The sequence below is a fragment of the Sycon ciliatum genome, chromosome 1 (genome assembly GCF_964019385.1).
Source record: "Sycon ciliatum chromosome 1, ocSycCili1.1, whole genome shotgun sequence".
Taxonomy (NCBI): Eukaryota; Metazoa; Porifera; class Calcarea; order Leucosolenida; family Sycettidae; genus Sycon; species Sycon ciliatum.
This window is the reverse complement of record NC_088643.1, coordinates 41,304,068-41,327,560: the sequence shown is the minus strand read 5'-3', so window position 1 is coordinate 41,327,560 and position 23,493 is coordinate 41,304,068. Positions and strand designations below refer to the sequence as shown.

Below are 23,493 nucleotides of genomic sequence, written 5' to 3'. Positions count from 1 at the left end.
CACGATTGCTCAGTCAACACCACTGTATCAGCTCCTGCCATGGAGAGTGCAGCCGCCAAGACTCTGTGGGCCAGGTCCTTTGAGAGCCGCAAGCTGAGGTACACCACCTACATTGGTGATGGAGATACCAAGAGTTTTAAGGCTGTGCGTGACGCTTGTCCGTATGGGCCCGAGGTGCCTGTAGTCAAGGAGGAATGTGTCGGCCACGTTCAAAAACGCATCGGTACCAGCCTAAGAAAGCTGAAGAAAAACCTTGCGGGCAAGAAGCTTGCTGATGGGCGCACTATAGGCGGACGTGGTCGCCTCACGGATGCCATGATCGACAAGCTGCAAGCCTACTATGGCATGGCTGTGCGGAACAACAGCGGAGACTTGCAAGCCATGGCCAGGGCCATATGGGCATCCCTCATGCATCGTGCATCCAGCGACAGTAAACCTCAGCACCAGTATTGTCCGCCTGGAATTAACAGCTGGTGTAGATGGCAGCAGCAACAGGCAGGTGGTGATGTCTACGCCCACCACAATATCCTGCCAGAGGCAGTATGGAAGGAACTGAAGCCGGTCTACATTCGGTTGTCCGACCGGAGTTTGCTCGAGCGCTGCCAGAAGGGTGCTACGCAGAATCGCAACGAAGCGTTCAATGGACTCGTGTGGCAGTTGTGTCCAAAGACAGGCTTTGCATCCGCTCCCACTGTCCAGATGTGCGTCTACCTGGCCGTGGCCTGGTTCAATGATGGAGGTGTGGCAGTGAAACGCGTTCTGGACGAGATGGGCCTCCCTACTGGACACCATACGACACGTCTCATCAAGCTGCTAGACCGTGAGAGACAGGCACATGCTGCCAGAAAGAAGTCAGAAGAAGGGAAGAGGTCACGAAAGAAGCGAAGGAGGATCAGGAAGGGCATCCAGGATGAGCAGCAAGAGGAAGAAGGTTTGACATATGAAGCTGGTGGCTTCGACTAAGTTCTAGTAAGTTCTAGTTGGACAGACATACCTCCATCTGTACTTGCACAGAGCACTTTTTTCTCCATTTTCCACTGAGTCCCGTACCTCTTAGACAGCGTAGCGAAGAACCTGTAAGTCACAGACCCCATAAACCATACATTTTTGGAAACTGTGAGCATTTATCAAGGTGCTAAGTGTCATGGATTTTTATATTTGTCTAGTAGCTTTGAGTAAAGTGCTACTGATCGAGGACCTAAATTTTGCGCGATTGCATGATTTTTGTTTGACAGCTTGAGTACTTTGTTCTGAATATGATTTCAAAATTCCGCTCCACTTAGCACCTAGGTATATGTGAAGGAAATCCTGTGGAGCACTCAGTTTCTACCCAGCTTCTTTCTGCGTTTGCATATTGCGTCTAAGGTATTGGTGGTACGGCATAATCGCAGATTTGACTATTGTGTCTGCAGATTCCCATGTGTGAGCTTGATTTATACTTCATTGGACTTAGTGAAATACACTGGGTATGTGGTCAAGATTTGAGCAAAATTCATCAATTATTATGGAAGTTACGGCTGTGTTCATGCGGTCGGGCCGCGAACCCAGACTGCCACCTTAACAAATCTGATTTACTGCTGCAATGTGCATGAAGAGGACATTTTGGCTACTGAAAATTGTGCTGGTTTATCGAGGGTGCTGGATTATAAAGTGCCGGATTAGAGAGGGACGACTGTATTGGGACTCAGGCAGGTCTTTGCTGTGATCAAGAGTTTATTCTTGCTGTGATGTGTTCCTCTATAATAGTGATGAAAATAATTCCTGATAAGGGCAGCCCCACTGTACTGTACGTACATGTTCGGCATGGCATCCAACTCCATATCAGGCCTAGTATCCCCGCGCCATGGCATAGCCTAGCGCCTGTGCACCATGCCCATGGTGCACATGCACTGAGAGTGAGAGACGACAACTATTTTCGCCTTTTTCTGCTTTTCCGACGGAGAAATTTCAGAAAAGCGCGTAATTTCGAAAACTCTATGATGTATGATCAAGAGTTCATTATGCCGTCTTGGTATGATCCTGATGCTTGCGCGTGCGGCGCAGGGGATCGAAGGAAAAGAAAATCTGACAAGGAAAGCTTTGCTTTGGAGAAACAACAGCAGGAAATAGGACATGACCTTGACAGCTGACAGGCTGGTTTTGTCGTACCATTCGGAGTGACTTTCAAATGTCGTACAATAACATGTTGTGAGGGTCATCAATCCAGTGCTTTTTTTGTCGTTGCAGCTTTGTGGCTCTGCATCAGTTTGTAGTCCTTTCACCACTGTTCACGATTTTTCACGCTATGTGTTGTTTCGAATAGTCCATCACTGCTAGGTTTGGATGGTGTATGGTTGTTGGAATGTGATGAGGCTCAACTGCGGCCAATGATGTACACGGGCAAGGCTGAGAATTATGAACCGTAGCACCAGCGTCTCGTCAAAGAACTTCAACGCCACAATCTCCTCGGATGCGAAGAGTGTCGATGCTGTCTCAACTCGTGGCACAGTTACTGGAGAAGCTAGGTCTGAAACTTGGAGGAGGAGGCAGAGTTCGATAACGTTCAGCAGGCTAGCATCCAGTTTAAATGCAGATGTGTTTGACCCAAGATTGGGCCGTGTCTCTCCGATCAAACCGTCAGTGTCAACATTCGATGTCATTGGCGATGGTGCATCCCGTTCCAGTCAGGCTGGTAGTGTAGGTGCTGATAACACCTTTGATTCGTATGGAAGTGAAATTGACCGTACAGGTCTTCAAAAGTGGCTGAGAGTCCCAAATTTCTTTGATGGTGTAAACGAGCGAATCTGGTGGAAACTTGTCTTTCACAATGAAGAGCTGGAATGTCAATACCAGAGCAGTCAAGAAGCCTCGGCGAAGACATTGTTTCGAATGGCCTGTGCGTACTTGGCCCTGGCCTGCTTGACACATGCTCTGTTCCTGGGCATCTCTTCTCACGACATCTCGACAATCGCTGGGCCGCTGTGCTATGCTGTGCTGGTCCTGCTTTTCATGGCCGTCAGCTACACATCTCGCTTTCAGGGCACGTTTGAGAAGTACCTGTGCCGCGTGCTGGCAATGAGCCTGACGCTTGCCGCGCTGCTGACACTGGTGTATCCGGACGACGTGTTTTCCGACGTTGCCCGGTTTAGCATCGGCACCATAGTGCTGACTGTGCTCTACCTGTTCCTGCCGCTCGACTTGCACGTAGCGGCAAGTCTCGGCGCTGTCTTCTCACTAGTGTTTGAGATCATACAGGAGTATTTCATCGACGATCATGTCTCTTCCAAGATTCTGTTCATGAAACTGATTCTTCACCTCTGCTTGCACTGTATGTTGGCCAGTATTAACCTGATGTCAGAAGTCTTCCGCAGGAACACATTCTGGCGGATTGGACGGTCACTGCTGTACCAGGATCAGCTGGATTTGGAGCTTGCGCTGAAAGAGAAAATGATCCACTCAGTCATGCCCGAGATCATCGCCAGTGAGCTGTTGGAGATCGATGACAATGCGTACCAGAACATTTTTAAGCATGACTCATCTCGGTTCCGTCCTCTGATGCTGCACCGCATGGACAACGTGACAATTCTATTCGCTGACATCGTTGGCTTCACCAAGATGTCGTCTTCGAAGTCTGCCTCCGCGCTGGTGACACTGCTGAACAACTTGTTCCACCGCTTTGACAAGCTGGCCGAGCAGCACGGTTGCGAGAAGATCAGCACATTGGGTGACTGCTACTACTGTGTTGCTGGCTGCCCGATACCGTGCTTGGACCATGCTGACCGGTGTGTACAGATGGGACTGTCGATGTGCCGGGCTATTGTGCAGTTCTGCCGTGACACCGGCGAGGACGTCAACATGCGCGTGGGCATTCACACAGGCACGGTGCTGTGCGGCATTGTCGGCGTGCACCGCTTCAAGTTTGACGTCTTCTCCAACGATGTACAGCTGGCCAATCAGATGGAGTCGGGTGGTGTACCTGGTATGGTGCACATCTCTCAGAGCACACTAGATGCCCTCGTTGATCCAGCTGCATACCACATACAGCCTGGTGACGGTGCGGCACGCAATGAACAACTCAGCGAGATCACAACACATCTAGTCACGTATCCCGAAAAGCCCGATCTGCCCAAACGCTGCATCTCAGAGCCAGCCCTCGAGGGATCGCCAACAGGAACGCGAAAAAAGCCTTCCAGAGTTCCCACGTCCTTTCGCCATCAGCCGCCCCAGCTCAAAGCGAACACTGAGAAAAGCAGAAGATGGATCGAATCTCCCGCAACCTTGTCTCCAAGCCGGGGTGAGGCTGCACGCACTGTCAACTCAAGGTCGCTATTACGTGTACCATCAATTGATGGCGTAGATGAGCCAGCAACTGTTGTATTAGATTCTGAAGAAGAGGCGCTGGGCATAGGCGGTATGCTGAAGGAGCGTGATGCTCACGAGGCACCTCGTGTGAAAGTTCGTCTTTCCGAGTTGGCTGTATCGGATCTCCTCCGCATTACAGTCGCTCCACTGAGCACTGAGAAGAGCCGACAAGAAGAAGCTCGAAAGGCTCGGTTGGAGGAGGAGCAAATGGTCATCAAAGTGCTTAACAACACCTGGGACCGGTTGATTGAGCTGAAGAACATCTCTGGCAAGGATTTGTCTATGATGTCATTAGTGTTTATAGACCAAGATTTGGAAGCATTGCATCGCTTGCAGTTCAACACGCCGAGTGGAGTCACTTCCCATACGACATTTGATAGTCCCATATTCTCCTACTTCCTACAAGTCGTACTTACGTTTGTCATGTTTGTGCTGCTCTCCATCATCTTCTTCACCAAGTTCATGTCCACGCTCAGCACCACCTGGATCGTCACGTTCGGATGTTTTCTCGTCTTTCACATCGTCATCGTCGTGTCGGTGGGGAGCGTGTGCTATGTGCGTCATCCTCGCCTTGCGCACGTGTTGCGACCGGTCATGTGTAACTGGTGGATAGTGCACGGTATTGTGCTACTGCTGCTCTTCATACCCATGGTGCTGGTGGCAATCAACTGGCCGTGCACCGTGACGTCCTTCAACAGCCAGGACGGCGTGCACTTCAACATCTTCGTGCTGCAGGTGTCGCTCACCATGTGCCTGCTCTTCACGCAGCTGCATCGCATCATCAAGCTGCTCGTCGGCACATGCGTGTGCGCGCTGCTCGTGTCTCTGGTGCGTGTGCCGTGTAGCAGCTGGCACTGCGGCGACCCTCTTGTCATGCTGGACAGGGCCAACGCCACGGAGCTCTGCGCTAGCGTCATCACCAACAACATTCACAACGAAGCTTTCCTCATCTTCTCTGTCTACCTGGTTCTCATCGTTGTTCTCAATCGCCAGTACGAAGCTGCGTCGCGTCTCAACTTCAAGAGTCAGCTTCTAGCGCAGGTCTCCTTCGAGGAGATTCAACAGCTGAAGGAGCAAGCAGACAGCCTGCTGAACAACTTGCTGCCCGACCATGTCTGCCAACATCTAAAGGTAAGGTAGATCTTCATTGTGCACACGCATACACGCACGCACACACACGCACACACACACACACCACTCTGGCGCGGCCTGACCTGGTACACAGAGGTGCTAATTGCAACACCTGCATACCTCTACTGCATATACGTTTGAAGTGCAGTTGTGACACTGGTAACTGAATGTTCATCTCGTGGGTAGAACAGTGCTGCCATGTTTACCGTACAGTAGGCCTGAAACGAACCCCAATGTAGGCGAACGAAACATTCTGACAAGCCGCACGCTTTGTTTGACGAACTCACGAACTGTTCTGAACAAATAACCCCCCCCCCCCCCCACATATGTCCACACCAGCACTCCATCACATAGGTAAAACAACCAAGAATTGGACAGTGCAATCACTTTCTTCTTTGAAAAGCTGCTGTTACCTGTAGTAGGGCCCTGGGGCCGAGGTCGGCTGGCTGAGCTCCGCACGATATACATGTACATTGTTATTTGCAGTACAAGCATGGGACGGCATGCGCTTACGAATGCATCGACGAACGTTCGACACCTTGAAGTAAATATTCGAATTCTCTCCAACTCCCTTTCGGAGCGAACCTACAATTGTAGTCGAACTTTCTAATATTCGTTTTCACACCTACTGTACAGCCCAGTGTTGTGTGGTGCATGGGCAGTGCGATACTGGCACAGCTATATTCATGCGTTCGGATTTCGATTGTTGTAATTGCAAAAGCAGGCTACTCGCTGTGCGAGTAACTATGTTCAGACATTTGGGGACAAGTGATTGTATTCAAAACTGACTTGGGTTTCTGAAACCATTCCTTGACTATTTTCTGACTCTTGACTGTTCTTGTGCTTGCAATAAATCCTGTGTGCTTTTCACTTCTGCAGTCCGGTCGCAAATCCTGTGTGCTTTTCACTTCTGCAGTCCGGTCACGTGTTGTTTTTGCTGCTTTTTATTGGTTGTGTTATCTATAGGTCTCGTCGACGTACTCTGAGAATCATGAAATGGTGGGTGTGATCTTTGCTACGATTGTCAACTTCAGCGATTTCTATTCTGAAAACTTTGAAGGTGGCATTGGCTGCATCCGCGTCCTGAACGAGCTGATCAGCGACTTTGATGACCTGCTCTGTAAGCCGGAGTTTACATCCGTAGAGAAGATTAAGACTATCGGTGCTACATACATGGTCGCTTCTGGCTTGAACACAGCCCAGAGGAATGGTTTTTATCACGTGGACCGCAACTACCACCTGAAGGCGCTACTGGAGTTTGCTGTCAGCATGCAGGAGACGGTGCGTAACTTCAACGACAACATGGTTGGTTATGAGTTTGTACTGCGTGTTGGATTCAACTGTGGACCGGTGACAGCTGGAGTGGTTGGCTCAACCAAGCTGCTCTACGACATCTGGGGCAACACGGTTAATGTCGCGTCGCGCATGGACTCCACTGGTGTAGCAGGTCGTATACAGGTGAGTGCAGTGTTGGTATGTACACGCACGCGCGCGCGTGTGTGTGTGTGTGTACTGCAGCATGCCTGTGTGTATAAGATAGAGGGGAACGGATTCTTTAAAGGAACCAATTTTTGTGAATACACTCAGCAGAAAAGCCACTTCTGCAAGCTGTGTGTTGTAAGTTTGGGCTGAAACAGTGGCTGGTTCCTCGGCTACAAGGCCGAGGAATCGACCACGGTTTCGAATAATACACTCCCAACACAAGGTGGCGTTTTTTGTTGTTGTTGATGTCACCTTTTTTGGAGATCATGAGTTGTACTTTACGAGGCATGCACTGCGAGTGTGTGGTCGTGTGAACTCGCCAGGGTTTCACTAAACTTGCACTACAAGTACTATATAACGCTACCGAAGCGGGAGAAAAAGTTCAAAAATTCGTTTTGAAAGCGGCACAATCACAAACTAGGGATGAAAGTCGTCGTCCAGCGCATGCTTTACTTTGTAGTTTGTACGACAAGCGTCATAGGTTCTGAAAAAAGGTGACGACAACAAAAAAATTCCACCGTGGACCAGACCAGCAGCGGAGTCGCTTGCTCTTGTCGATGTACTGTTGCGGTCGCTTTTGGCGAGGTTCTATAAGCGTGTTCCCTGTGCGTATGAACTTCACAGCAGCATTCTAACTTACTGAGTAGTCGTTCACATTGGCTGTGCTTGCACTGACGACACATTGCCTCCGTTGATTAGATAGTATTAATGTTCCGTGGTGATTCTGCATAGCTGCTTGGTTTGATGCATCCTGTGCTGGAGTCTAACTTCCGCACACTCAAATCTAGTCCAATGTATGGACCACGGAGAGTACACATACATGTAGATAAAAAAATAAAAGACTGGCATGAAGAACTTGTTTTCGAACTGCAGTCTGCTACCAGCAAGCTAATGTCTTTACCTAGCTTTATGTACGTTTTTGAAACTGGTAAAATTGTGCTGCAATTGCAAACGATCGTCGCTGGCTTCCATGCCTCCTCTTCAATTGTACATCTCGTGCTAAACAGATATGAACGCTTCACGAATTCTTAGAGTGCATTCATCAGTGCGGGGTGTAGGACTTGACGGTAGCCATCTCATCTTGCTCACAAATATCGTACGCCGCCACTCAAATCCTTTCTGACGTTGGGCCTGGCCCGAAAGTTCGAATTTGTACTGTATTCTTTTTTCGAGAAATTGTAGCCGAGAGACCGTTCTGGGCGATGGTGTATTCTTTTTGTGAGCAAGATGTGTTCACATGGGCCTCTGAAGAACAAAGGCAAGATGTGTTCACATGGGCCTCTGAAGAACAAAGGCAAGATGTGTTCACATGGGCCTCTGAAAAACAAAGGCAAGATGTGAAGTGAGGAGATGAGAGTAGCCGGACAGCTTTTTTTCGCAAACTGAATCTGGGAGGCAGAGAGCCAGATTAGACAGGCAAGGACCGCATGAAAACTGTTGCAAGGAGCTTATCGTGACGCTAGAAAAGTACACATGCACTCGATGCTCACCAGCAAAAGTGGAGGCATCTCCAGATCCTTTCCACGGTCTTTCTCAGAAGAGGCCGGAGAGATTCGGGTCCTTTTTTTTTTGGAGAGCTCGCGTGGGCGCTTCAAACAAAAACTAAGAGCCTCGATGTTTCTGGAGAGTCCCGTGCGAACACACCCTACGTGTCCGACAACATCTGACTATTTGGTTCCTGCTGTTTTGGCCTTGTGCACCAGGTACCAGATGAATGCCTGGATTGCCTGATGGGTGCGGCGAAGTTCACACAGCGACCTGATACGGTGTTTGTCAAAGGCAAGGGAGACATGGTCACCCACCTACTGGATAGCGTTGTGTGGCCGCATCACTATCGCGCACAGAAACTGTCTTCGTCAGGTCACACAACGAGCAATCCTGCTGTTGTCGTCAGTGGTGCACCTAAGGGTGCTGGTGATGAGAAGTGGCGCAAGCGAATGCTGTTCCACCGAGATAGTATATCTGGCCCCGACGATCATTTCTCCATGGCATCATCACTCAACGGATATCAATCAGCAACAACTCGCTGCTCTCTGGTGTCTGATACCGAGTGTCGTATCCAAAAGTCCACTTCTGTGCACGGCGTTACGTCTGTGTCAGCACCTTCACTAAATGTCCCTGGAGACCAGTCACAGCCAGCACCTCTTATCCATCCGTTACACGGCTCGCTGGGCAGGCTACTTAGTCCCGGTGATGAGCTGGCACCTGGGCGCCTGCTACAGGACGACCCAGTTCACGACTCTTTAATCAAGACGTTCTCGCTTCCCACCAATGCTGCTCAACGCATCTCCCTTCGCCTTAGTACGCCCAGCTGATTTCGCTCGCATTCAGATTTTAGCTCGTGTTCGTCAATGTCTCCAGCAATACGCTGTAATGCTTAGCTGTGCTTGTTTTTTTAATGACTCTAGCCTACTAGTGGTGGCAACTTACTCGTGTTGTGTTTTTATTTATTTTATGCCATGGTGGTCTCATGTCCTCTATGCCTGTCAGGGTGTCTACTCTCTGCCTGCTTCTTAGTTTTGAGCTCTTTATTAAAAACGTTTTGCTTGTCACCTTTAGTCTCCTGTGATCATGTCAATTAGCCAAAAGGTTGGAAACATTTGTTTTGCTTCATTCACTCGCTTGCTCACAAGGAGCCTGACAGGGGTGGTTTTTATTTCAGTGCACTTTTTAACAGTTTGCCTTTTTAACACTTTTTTGAATGGTTTGCCTGCAAACGATGTGTACTGCTTGATGTAGTGACCACATGTGTTTGCTTGTGCTTCGACTGACTAGTTATTGGTGGGTTTTTTGTTTTGTTTCTAAAGAAAAGTACCCATTTTTCACCTCTTGTACCCAACTTGACTCGTTGCGCTATGTTGATGATCATGACAGGGCCACGACAAATGCTGCTCGGCCTCCTAACGTTTTGCTGTCCTCTAGTTTCTTTCTCTCGTCTGTTGAAAAGCATGCTACATGATGAGCTGATTAGGCATACGGTATAATATTATTGATGTTCTCAAAGTTTCCACAGCGCAACATTTAGCATTTTTCATTCCTTTTCATCTGGCTTCGCTGGTACCTTCAAAATATTCCGCTTATGAAATTATCTATTTCCCATGTATTTCCCATGTTGCAAACTTCCACATAGATTCCAAAGCATGACCGTTGTTCCTAAAGTCCGTATGCAGTGTTGTGTAACGACATTCACAAGTTGCCACTGCCGTTTGCTCTGTGCCTGTGGGCTCTCGGCTCTACTGTGTGTGCGATGGCCGCATTGCATGTAGAAGTACAGCTGCACGTATACTTCATGCTGGCTGCCAGCCTGCTACTGTAGTGCTGTATTGCTGCTGTATTGCTACTGTAGTGCTGTAGTGCTGCTGTGGTGATGTACATACTACAGTGCTGGCAACTGAAATCCGACCCCCTGGGCGGCGCGCCGCCCAGGCCAGGGGGTCGGATTTCAGTTGCCAGTACTGTACATCTACACATACTCAGTTCTGGTGAAGTTCCTGGCTGGTGGATGGGTCTCATCTGGAACCGGTGCACGTCGCCCATGGATCTCATCCATTGCCAGGATGTTGCTCCATGTGAGCGCTGCATGGTCGGTGATAAGGTCAAATGGCTGGCCGGAGAGATATACCCTGATATACTGGAAAGCAGTAGGCGCTAACGTGTGAGAGCCTGGAAGTGCTATGTGTACAGTGTGAAGTATGATATCATTATGTGTATAGTGTCAAGTAGGAGGTGTGTAAAGCACACCTTTCACATAGTCATTGCCAGCAGCACTTCTTGACAAGGAAGCACAACGCCAATGTCGGGAGAAGTAACAGTCTAGCTCTCTGGAAACGAAGCCGCTACAGCCAGCTTACATAGGCATCAGAAGCAACAACAAAAAAACTACGGAGGACACACCCAGTGTGCTGAGAGTGCTCAATACCGCAGTGAGGTACACAGTACAACACCGTGGCAGTGGAGCAAGGCGGAGTGCAGTACACAGTGACAACCGGGGAGTGGTATATTGTACTACTTCCTGGTGACAACAGTGGAGCAAGGCAGAGACTGAGTGTGGTACACAGTGACAACAGTGCAGCAAGTCTAGTTTGTGGCAACTTTGAGGGCCATGGTCATGCATTACAGGCAGGTATTGCCACACTGTAATGAGAATGAGATTCAGAATGGCATCGGAAAAAGCGGTATTTTTGAAGCAAGAGCCCAGGGGACCCGGGCTTATGGACACTTGGTTTGGAACTTGTCGTGCGAGCATCTCTAACTGGGTTACTACAGTCTACAATGGATCATTTAAAAAGAAATTAAATTCTGCATGCCGTTTTTCATGACCACCTAATTTTCTATATGCCCGTTCTTCAGCAAATTCTCTTTTGAGGGTCCCACGTATTGTACAGTCCGAGTTGCATGCACACTGTTGGAACGTTTTGTCTGTAATAAAGACATGACCGTCTTTTCTTTGGTTACAACACTGCCTTGGCAGTAGGAATGTAGTGAGATATCACTCAGCGACTTAAAGCAGCGTCGCAACTTCTCGATTGGAAATCGACTGCACATAAGTTACACACCGCACAACATGTGACACCACACACATACGCACACACATGCACACACACACACACACACACACACAAACACACATGCATACACACACACACGCACACACACACACACACACACACACACACACACACACACACACCATGTACCATGTATACGCCCGTCGCAAGAGAAGCACGCAAATCTGCAAATGCACTGGATGTGCACCCACAGATGTTCTCTTTAGCAACGATAGCGGACAAGACCTGAATGAGACAGGTCAAGACTAGCGCCAGATAACTGTCTAATTCACACAACCTGCGAAGCCATGTGAATCGACCACCAATGCACCACACCTGGTCTACACCACACAGAGTACATCGGCATAAAACGGCCAAGACAGTTACCTATGCACACCCTACACTTGCTGGGGTAACCGGTATAGACAGCACCCTGCTTAGGTACCACACACACACGCACACACACACACACACACACACACACACACACACACACACACACACACACACACACGCGCACGCACACGCACACACACACACACATGCACAGCCACTGAAATAATTGTAGTGGCCACACCCTTGTCATGAGTTGTTTATGGCCCATAATCACATGTTGTATGGTCAGTGCAATTTTAACATCCAGCAATCCACCAGTTCTACCAACACGTGCCATGGACCCATTATAACTGTTGTCACTAGTATTCTTCTGTCTTTTCTAGAAAAGTCTGCTAGGAAGAGAAGAGAGATGAGAATATTTTTCGAACGGGTCAGAAGAGCTCCAGGATTTGTCCCAGTGCGTCACAGCAAACAGGAAACTTTTTTTGAGGACGCATTATTTTATTCAAATGTTTCTTGCCAAAAAAGACCCAAAATCCGTCTTGTGCATGCGCAAGTGACAAAACGCAGGAATCTTCCACCTCAAGAGCTGGAAGAGCCAGCAGAGCTTGGCAGAGGATACTGTAAAGCGTGAAATTTTCGCGGCGTTTTTAGTTCGCGTTTTCAGAATCCGGACAGGTTTGCGAGGTTTTAATTTTGCGATTGCAGAATGGCATTCTTGCTAAACCTGTGGCATTCTTGCTAAACCTTTCATGGATCTCCTTTTCGCGCTGTCTAAATTTCGCGATTTCCACGCGGTCGCGAATTTCGCAGAAATTAGACCATGGCAATAATTTCACGATTTACAGTAAGTGAACGCTCTTCCAAATTTTGGAGATTCTGGCAGAGGAGAAACGAACGCACCCCTACAGTGAAACGAGATTACAGTAAAACCTGTCAAGGCGACCACTCGGAAAAGGCGACCACCTGTTCTAGAAGGCCACTGCAACCAGGACCAAGGGTGCTATTTCCAGTCAATTGACCCTGGATAAGGCGACCACCTGGTGACAGAGACCACGTTTTGAAGGTCCCTTGAGCGGTCGTCTTGGACAGCTGTTTCACTGTATGTATTAGGGCAATATAATGATTATGTTGCCTATCCGGGCGGGGACTGGGTACTACCCATCCTAACCCTAACCCTGTTGCCTATCCGGGCGGGGACTGGGTCCTACCCATCCTAACCCATAACCTCGACATGCCCGTAACTCTAAGTCACATACATTGCAATGGGGAAGGGCCAGAGATCTGGCATGGAACATCACCGTAAAGTTATATCCACAAAACATCTCACCCACAGGGTGGCCGGTGGACTGAGGAGTGAGGTGCCCGTCACTAACGCGTAACTTCAAGGTCCAATAACGCCTGGCAATTTGCCACCCAAGTCCTGTGCTAGGCCTTGACGGATTATGCTAATATTTTCGTGAAATTATGCTTTAAGCATTGCTGAAAAAATTGCAGAATTATGCTATTTTTATGCTAAAAGTTATCATATTATGCCGTATTATGCTCCCATATGCTGCTAATGCATAATGGTTCTGTGCAAAATAACAGGGGAATTTTTTTGTAGAGGGCGTTGTACTGTAGTAGCAAAAGTTCAACGGGGTCAACGCACCGTCCGACCTAGCTACGACCATCACTGATTGTAGTGGACTTGACATGTTATCAAGGGAGTCGTAAACCTACAACTTCCTAGTGCATCTACTTGTACTTGTACTTGCAGAACATGTACAACTGTATGGAATATGATGCGAACAGGCGGATTATTACAATTTTATGCGATTCGTATGCAATTTGCCTCGAATTATGCGATTATTCGATTTTGGTAGGAATTATGCGAAAAATTATGCTAGCATAATCCGTCAAGGCCTATCCTGTGCTGCTCAATCCAACTGTTCATGAGTCTGGACTTTCGGTCACACCTGCACAGGAGTGCAAGGCTGGACTGGCAAGGATATAATGTGATTGTCAGTTGTGCATCCTTGCCGTGTACTAATCACCATAAATATCATGACACTTTCATAATTATTAAACTTGACATAATTATGGGGCGTTCGTTTTTGATCTACAGGTTTGGGTAGAAACTACTTCTTTTGGTAAAGGTGTTCGGTTTTTCTGCTCAAAAGGGTAGATTCTACTTTCCTCTCCCGGCTCTACCAGGGAAAAGTTGGTAGAAGCCGGTAGAAGTAATAGTTGTCGAGGTACGGGATTTCCAGCAAGATCAAGGAATTGTAGACAACCCCGTACAGAAGAGAAACATTTCACGTACATATCGTGAAAAACTGACTAAATCTGGTAGAACAGCAGTCGTACACTTACCTCTACCATGATCTACTGTACCTCTATCGGTAGAGTGACTCTACTCTCAGCGACTCTACCAGGTAGCTAAAAACGAACGCAGCCTATGTCTACCAACCAGTGTCACTCCATGCTGTTGTCACTTGTTCCATCCTCCTCCTTGACATGACCCTCTACTACTGACAGTACTGACTGTACTCTGCTCCACGCACGTGACACGCATGCAGGATTTACGGCTAGGAATCCGCAGACTAGTGTATAGTGATTTGTGTAGGGTCCACTGGCACTGGTAGGAATCCTTGCGTGTCAGTAGCAGGATGTAAGTGCACGCTGTACGTGTACTACTAGTACTACTAGACTCCTGTCACTTCACTCAGCACACCGACTCCGTCGACGCCCGTACCGTGGCCGCGTGGGGCTGTCCAGCACAACCCAGGCGGAGTGGCGGTGTACCGCGAAGACAGAACTCCGCGACGGATAAATCTGCCATTCATCCGCTGTCGGCCGAGGGATTCTGGAGGACGAGTGAAAGTCAAGTAACAAGTTCTTTGGAAGAAGACCGAGAATTAATGGTCGATGTCTGAACCGGTGCTCGCCGTCAACTTTGCAGAGGCGGCATGAACTGGCTCCCGGGGGGTAAGACGACCATTCGGGATCGGTGCTGCGTTTGCTGCTTTCTGAGCCTGAGGACTGAGCTAGACGAGAGCGGAAAACGAACGCTACATGTACCCTGTACCACCTGAGCTCTCTTCCTGTCTTCCAAGGACCGACTCAGTCCGAGATGTCCGACTTGAGTTAGTCGCTATTGAGTACTGAGTCTTCAATCTTGATTATACCGGGCGGGGGCGTCGGCAGCATTGAGCTACCTGCGGGAACACGTCCAGGCAACCTACCGGTGGCTGAGTATGGATAAAGTACCGCTGCTCCAATCCAATGCAAGCGGACGTAGCAAAACGAGGTCCGGTAGTCATTCGGTGGTGTTCGTCCCGAAAAAGCCCACCGCCCCAGCCACCCACGACCTGGCAAGCTCGGACTCAGAGGAAACATGCCAGATCTTGGAGAACGACGACCCTGTGGCCCGCAGTCTTGGTGTGGACGTCGTCGATCCACAGAACTTCGGACGTCGACATGGCCGAGAGTCGGGGAGGAAATTGCCTCCACGCGGTGTTTCCCCAGCTCCAGCCTTGCTATCCAGCAGCAAGTTGGCATACGGACGGCGGACAGCTGGAATAAGGTAACCTTTATGAAGTTTATCGCGCCAACAATGGAGATTACGTTTATAGTCAAATTACTTTTGTAATAGTCAGTCAGTCAGTACACCGTGGCTGAGTCTGTCTGTAGAGTGTAGTCAGTCATGTGAAACCAAGGCAAGAGACCAAGACGGCAAGAGTCATCATGGTCATCATGCAAGGCTAAAGTACTGGCAAGACAGACTGACTGGAAGTACAGTAAACAGACCTCGCTCCCCTCCCCTCCCCTCCCCGCTCTTGCATGCTTTGTACAAGCAGGATAGGATACCATGGCATGGGCCTGGCATAGGCACAGTAGATCTACACCGCTACGGCATAGTACTATTAGTAGTGGCTATGGACTCTTTGCTCAGTCTTCCAAGGCTTCATGGTGGTGTTGGAACCAGGTATTTTTTTAGTACTCCCTCGCCGCGCTGGGTTGCCATCACCAGGTTGCAGTCAAGCTCAATGTCTCAACCAGGGAGTATTTTTCACGACTCCCTGGTCTCTTACTTGGCCGGCCACAATGGAACGGGAAGGGCCGGTGGCCCCATGTCCCAGGCGGGGACTCCCTGGGCCCTGGGGCCTGTAGGCTGGTAGTAGATTCTAAGCCAGTACAGCACTGGTGCACTGGATTGCCCACCTCCAGACCAGTCGCTGCGTGGGAAAGAGGCATACCGTAGCTCCCTGCTGGTTGCCCATGTTCCGCTACAGGCCCAGGCTGGGTTTCCCCTGCGGCCCTGTTGCGTTAGAGTGCGGTCAATCATGTGTCTGCGTGGGGCTCGGCGAGTTCGGCAGCGTCCTATCATATGCAGGACCGGTGGAAGCAGTTTTTGATTGATCCGGCCATTGCCTAGCCCTTTCATGCTTCGTGTATGATATGGAGGATATACACATGCCCTCCTCAGCAGTAAAAACACGTTGGTGGCCAAAAAGCTGGTCCGAAACCGGACCGGTTCCGCCAGGCCTGATATGGGGGGGGGGGGGGGAGCTGTGCCTCCCTGGCTGCCGTGGAGGCCTGGCGTTGGGGTTTGAGCCTTACTGGCCTTGGCCCGTGGTCGTCACATTTAGGGGGCGTTCGAATTGTCTTCATCAACTGTTCGATCAAATTTTTAAAAGAGATTAGTTGAAGTGTCCCATTAGAACGGTTTCTATCATTTTTAGAGTTTTTCAGTGGAATTGTCATGGGGATGATGACGTCCGATCAGATCGACCATCTCCACGTACTACGTGACGTAGTTATAGGGCTTGAAAGTGCTACGTCACAGCATAGCAACAATTCAAAAATTCAAAAACTGGATCCACTTGGATCCAGTTTTTGTATGGATCCAAGCACATTTCAAGCCGTCTTACTCACAGCAAGGTGATGTAGCCAGTGAAACTGACTGATTTGGCTACTGGGGGCGGGGTTACAACTGGTGGCGAAGTAAAAGTCACCCCTGCATACGACATGAGTGGGTTGCTATACACCCACGTACTGAGGCAGATTGAGCATCTATCCGTTTTTGTTTCGCTCTGTAAAGAGCACTTAGGGTTCCCTGTAACAAGACGGCAACGTCTGTAGGGCCTTCCCTATCAAAATAATAAATTCTACTACTACTACTACTACTACTACTACTACTACTACTACTACTACTACTACTACTACTACTACTACTACTACTACTACTACTACTACTACTGAGGCAATAGCAATGTCACACCTTAGTGGATCCAAAATAGAAATCTGATGTCAACTTACTACTCCCTAGCCGTTTTTGACGTCATCACTTTCAAGCCCTATTCCAAACTCGATAGAATATGGTGGTAAAGACACACCTGGCAATATGGCGGTAAACACACGCCTGCCCACACACGCTCTCTAGGCTGCAAAGTTCTGGCACAGAGCTCTCCTTCTCACCACCACCACCATCAGTTCGCGCCTGGCGCCTGGTCGATGCATGGCTGGCGGTATCCGGCATAGCAGGCTGGTACATCAAGTAGCGCATGGCACATAGATGATGACACAGCAACGACATAGCTCGATTGCGACGTAGATCTACGTTTCGTCCCCGCTGGATCATGGACTCATCAGCATCGACCAGGCGCCAGGCGCGAACTGATGGTGGTGGTGGTGAGAAGGAGAGCTCTGTGCCAGAACTTTGCAGCCTAGAGAGCGTGTGTGGGCAGGCGTGTGTTTACCGCCATATTGCCAGGTGTGTCTTTACCACCATATTCCAAACTCTTCGGAACTAATCCACCTCTCCCATCGGATGAGGTTGTGGAGTTTCGAGGAGTTTCGAGGAGTTTCGTTTTTCTGAAGTATAGAATCAGACATGGATGTCAGGGCAGTATCGTTGATTCAGGCCCGAGAGCGGCCCAAGGCCGAAGGCCGCGGGCCGCTCGAGGGCCGGAATCAACGATACCTGCCCTGACATCCATGTCTGATTGTGTTTCACACTGCCACCCACGCACGACATGTCTACAGCACAAGTGAAAGCCAGAACGCTCTCCTCAGCAGAACATGCACGTGCAAGTGCAACTACAACGCACCCGCAGCATGCTAGCAGCGCAAACAAAGCCACTGTACTGCACTAATCTGCATAAATCGAACTTGAAATACATCAACTAGAAACACCGAGTGCCTGCCTGCCCAAGTTCTCAAGTCCTTTATGGCACTCGTTGCACAACAATGGCAGAAACTCACAAGCTGAGGTTCCACCTCCGTGCGCTCCGGCTGAAGTTTCGTTCTAAAGTTTCATGTCAAGCAAGGTGAAGTTTCAACTCAAGCAAGGTGAAGTTTCAGGTTGGTACGCTCTCGGGCTTTGTTGATTCAGGCCCTCGAGCGGCCCGCGGCCTTCAGGCCCTTCGGGCCTGAATCAACAAAGCCCTCGAGCGTACCAACCTGAAACTCAGAAGCTGAATCCTCCACGTCCCCGACCACCACCCCTAGAGGTTTCTTCCTTTTATACCTTCATGCCGGCGTGTTCAGTTTCACCTCCACACGCTCTCGGGACGTGCTGATTGGTCAAGGGCCTGAATGCCACCGCATGTATCAGACATGGACCGGATATCAGGCTTTTTCTTTCTCTCTTGAGTTGTTCCACCTCGATCAGGTAAGTCTCTCCACGTGCGAGTATACCCATCACGTGATCATTCATGTTCTCCGACGGTGCCATTCAAGCCCAAGGGCCTGAATGGCAGGGCATGATCAGAGGTTCATGCCCTGCCTGTGAGCGCTCTGATTGGCTCAAACCGTGGCAACGATCACGTGGCAAGTGTGAAGAGGCCAATAAGGCCACCTCTTCAGAAAAACGAAACTCCTCGAAAAGTCAAAGAGTGGACAATAGGGCTTGAAAGTGCTACGTCACAGCATAGCAACAATTTCAAAAATTCAAAAATTGGATCCACTTGGATCCAGTTTTTGTATGGATCCAAGCACATTTCAAGCCGTCTTACTCTCAGCAAGGTGATGTTACCAGTGAAACTGACTGATTTGGCTACTGGGGGCGGGGTTACAACTGGTGGCGAAGTAAAAGTCGCCCCTGCATACGACATGAGTGGGTTGCTATGCACCCACATACTGAGGCAATAGCAAAGTCACACCTTAGTGGATCCAAAATAGAAATCTGATGTCAACTTAGTACTCCCTGGCCGTTTTTGACGTCATCACTTTCAAGCCCTATTCGCGCCCCTAATCCCTGTGTAGTCTAGATCAGGGAGTAGTACAATACCGTATTGTACTCGTACTTCGTAGATCTACTACTAAGTACTCCCTGCCTGGTCTAGATTCTACCCGGTGCAGGTGCGGCACATGATCTGATGATTGTGCACGTGTGGGTCCTGTGCATGACTGCATGTGCCATGTGGGACCGGGAGCCTCTTGCAGTCTTTTGACTTTTGTCAGTTTGACGAAAATGAAGATGCTGTGCATGTGCATTTATTTCTTCCTTCTCGCGCCGCACTGACAGTCGGTTTTTGGCTGGCTGTTCGCTGTTCGTAGTGACTTGAGTCAACAGACAAGAAGTAGAGAAAGCGAGAAAAGTCTGCTTCAAATGAAGTGTGTGAAGGCGAACTTTCGTCATCTTTGCCATTTTTGGCCAGTTCACAATTTCAGTACTTGCATGTTGAACGATTCTTGAAATTTGAATTTGTCAAAAAATAATCTATGTCAGTGTCAGCCTTTGGGTTCAGACCGAGAGAAGCTCCCCAAGGCAATGGAGTTAGTTTGAAAAAGCATGGAGGATAAGTGTCTGCTGAGTTCCGGAGGTGGTGGCTCGCCAGCATCACTCTCACGTACGAATTCAGAAAGTATAAGGACTCTGAGTGAGAAGCAGGATATTGTCAAGAACCTCTGTATCAATGACAGTCAAGCTACAAGGAACGTCAGCGAACCGGTGGACAGCGACGTGTCTGACAGGAGTACTTCGCCGTACCTTCACTCCAGCACGGAAGTAGCACGCAACAGGCGGCTGTGTGGAATAAGGTGAACTATTTGAAAATGGGCTTTGGCAAGAGTACGACAACCAGAGTGTGCAGCTCCGGGAGAATCATCCCACGGCGTTAGTTATTTGTTTAGGTCATAGTGAGTCACCTTTTCTGCATCTCATTCTGGTTCACATGGTCATTTACCGTATCACCAAGGTAATTTCTGTTGCGCATTGCTGCTTGTCGTGCCAAAGGTGAAATATGCACGCAAATTTCCTGCATTTACCTTAGTGTTACGATGACTTAGCACTGAACCTGCGGTAAGATGGGGGTTCTATGATTCATGATGACCTAAGCAAAAAAGCTTCGTAGTGGGATCGGTTTTATGCAGCATAGATGCGGAGCTGCATACTCTGGTTTATGTACTCTTGGTTTTGACCATACATCAACTAGTACGGGTATCTAGTACAGTAAAACCTGTCTAAGGCCACCCCTCAAGGGACGAGAAAAAGTGGTCGCCGTGGCCAGGTGGTCTTCTTATCCAGGTTCAGTGGGTCACGTGACCATATCCACATGTGATACAATGTCATCATTTTGATCAGTGCATCACCATGATCACAGTGCACACACCTATGCTACTCTAGCACGACTCGTGCGCCTGGGGTCCTCGGACCTGTCAAATGTCGTGCATGCACGATGTACATCTACACTTCCTGCACTGATGTGTAAATCTACCATGCCTGGTGCACCATACAATGCATACATTTACATGACTAGCACTGTGCAACGCGGTCGCGGGTGGGTGGTCGCCGGTCGCGTTGAGCGAGTGGTCGCCTTATCCGAGGTGTTTTGAATGTGAATGCGTCCGTGACAAGGAAAAGTGGTCGCCATGGTCGAGTGGTCGCCATTACAGGTTTTACCAAGAGTACATAACCCCCCAGAGTGTGCAACTCCACTATGGGTGCTGTCCCGACAGAATTTCAAGTTGACGTCATTTTGATGATGCAATGCGCACTGTACACGGATTATCAGACGAATCCGGAACCTGTGGTTGACCGAAGCGGATCGATCCTGTACAAATTATTGGAAAGAAAAACGTGTGATGCGTTGACACCCGTACACATGTTGTAAATCACTGGTGCAAGGAGCATTGCGTCATAAATAATGACGTCAACTTGAAATTCTGTCGAGACAGCAGGGTATGTGGGAGTTGCACACTCTGGGGGGTTATGTACTCTTGGTTTTACTGTATGTGCATAATGTACGTACAATGTAGATCTGTGCTGCAAATTACAAATTACATAATATATTTATACTTTAAGTATGAAAGGGTTTGCTCCCCACACCGGAGCTCGCGCTATTCCGCCGACTTTACTTGACACTTGACTGACTCACGACTGCCATCCAGAGCACACGAGAAGTCCATCGAACCTTCGACTCGGCAAACCTGCAAGAAAGCACCACTCCCTGCTCAATACACAGTGTTTCGGGGAATTCACCCCTCATCTACTGTTGTGCCAAGCGCGGGCTTGCGACTAGGTGGTGTTTGAGCGATCGTTGATGTACACATTGGGCTTGGGATTGGTTTTTTAAACTTTTTGTTTTGTTTTAAATATAGCTATGAATAGGATGAAGGCCGCAGACATCACGCAACTACGTTACTTGTTTGACATGTATTACTGTGTATTTTATAACAAAAATATTATTGAAAACCCAGAATCGATTTTCTCGTTCCTATCATCAGTGGGAAAAACGGAACTAAGGATACAACCAAAGAAACTGAAGTTAAGTACTGTAAATAGAAAGGTGTTAGAAATAACATCAAGATACAAGTGCAATAAAACCACTAGAGGAAACGCAAAAAAGGGTAACAAGATTACATAACCAAAGGCGAGAAGGCACTGAACGAAGTGTCAGCCTACGAATACAACTTCAGTGCAACAATGTGCTCTTTCTGCTTACACAAAACAGGCTTATGAATACGTATACAAACTGCCTCTAGGACTTTCAACTGTTGGACATAACGCGCACGACACAGTACAGAAAAATGAGAGTCATCATACACACCAAGACAGTCCTACACTCGCGCTGGCATCACCAACTCTCACACGAATTGCCACGCCGCCCACATTAATCCAGAGACCTCGGAGGGCAACAGCAAACTACTCCACAGAGATCTATGCCAGAAGCGGCCAAGGACCGCGCGTTGTGGACAGTACCAACAGGAGGAGGGTCGAGCAGTATCATGAGTCAGTGAGTGAAGCGGATCTGGAGGAACAACTCCGCTCACGGGACGAGCAGCTAGCAAATGGGAGACAAGTGGTCTGTAATGAAACGGAGGATGAGACGGATGATCAGAGGATGGAAGAGGAATTGGATGACGAAACGGTTGGTGAGGAGACAGAGGACGAGGCAGATGATGGTGGTGATGATGATCTTGAGGATGACGAGCGGAACGAGGAAGAGGACAATGAGATGGACGAGGAGGAGTCGGGTGGGAAGGAGCGAGATGAGGCGGATGAATGTGTTGATCGTAAGAAGTCAGCTGTGTATCTACACTTGTTATCTCGTCCTGACTGTCTTGGTGTGTATGATGACTCTCATTTTTCTGTACTGTGTCGTGCGCGTTATGTCCAACAGTTGAAAGTCCTAGAGGCAGTTTGTATACGTATTCATAAGCCTGTTTTGTGTAAGCAGAAAGAGCACATTGTCGCACTGCTGTTGTATTCGTAGGTTGACACTTCGTTCAGTGCCTTCTCGCCTTTGGTTATGTAATCTTGTTACCTTTTTTTGCGTTTCCTCTAGTGGTTTTATTGCACTTGTATCTTGATGTTATTTCTAACACCTTTCTATTTACAGTACTTAACTTCAGTTTCTTTGGTTGTATCCTTAGTTCCGTTTTTCCCACTGATGATAGGAACGAGAAAATCGATTCTGGGTTTTCAATAATATTTTTGTTATAAAATACACAGTAATACATGTCAAACAAGTAACGTAGTTGCGTGATGTCTGCGGTCTTCATCCTATTCATAGCTATATTAAAATTATTATCTCCACGTAGAACTAAAAAATATTGCGACAGAGCTTTCGGCCATATTTTCAATTCATTGCATTCCCAACTCATCACAACCACGCGCTCTTCAGCCGAACCATACAGACACCAGCAAGGACACTTCCGTTGAGAGATAATATTGCTCCACGCCTCTAGACAGCTGTTTCGCTCCCTGTTGGAGCTCATCAGTAGAGGATGATAATGATGATAATGGAGGAATGATCATTCTTATACACCAGAAATGGCGCAAGTGCGCGCTTTCCACATAATATCAATGGCATATGCAAGCTGCTAAAATGGTAAAGTGTGAGAACAGCGATAAATAATCATAGTACGCGCTCATTGGTGGAGAAACACACCACACAAGCGACGAAAATCTTACTCTGAATACTGATGCCAATGGAAAGTACATGTATGTTGTTTATTATTATGATGTTGCAATGTCCATGTATGCAGGCGAGGCGAGACTCACCGCCGAGATCCCCCAACGCGACAGGCTCGGTTGCCGTTCAGGATTCACACCGACCTGTCCGCCCGTCAACAGGATCGACAGCGGGAGGCCCCACTGATGCCGATGTCGATGCACACCAGGAAACTTGTAGTCGTGAGTGTGATACTAACAGGTCTAGTAGCA

General features: G+C 48.6%; 2 protein-coding genes across 3 annotated transcripts in view; both read left to right on the top strand.

Moving 5' to 3' along the window:
* Positions 1 to 1,566: 1,566 nt before the first annotated feature.
* LOC135826319 (adenylate cyclase type 9-like) lies at positions 1,567 to 10,098 on the top strand. Its single transcript, XM_065338941.1, has 3 exons — positions 1,567 to 5,472; positions 6,439 to 6,930; positions 8,658 to 10,098. Exons 1-3 carry the CDS (start codon positions 2,395 to 2,397, stop codon positions 9,267 to 9,269), a joined length of 4,182 nt encoding a protein of 1,393 aa, XP_065195013.1. The 5' UTR covers positions 1,567 to 2,394; the 3' UTR covers positions 9,270 to 10,098.
* A 4,566-nt stretch (positions 10,099 to 14,664) lies between these two features.
* The window catches only part of LOC135826299 (proton-coupled amino acid transporter 2-like), a 23,723-nt gene continuing 14,894 nt past the window's right edge, over positions 14,665 to 23,493 (top strand). Inside the window, exon 1 of one of the 2 annotated variants that reach the window (XM_065338926.1) lies at positions 14,665 to 15,405. In XM_065338926.1, the coding sequence (XP_065194998.1) occupies positions 15,077 to 15,405 (329 nt within the window). In that variant the 5' untranslated portion in view covers positions 14,665 to 15,076. Of the gene's footprint in view, positions 15,406 to 19,070; positions 19,866 to 23,493 lie in introns of those variants that run through there. The other variant, XM_065338931.1, reaches the window with a different exon arrangement.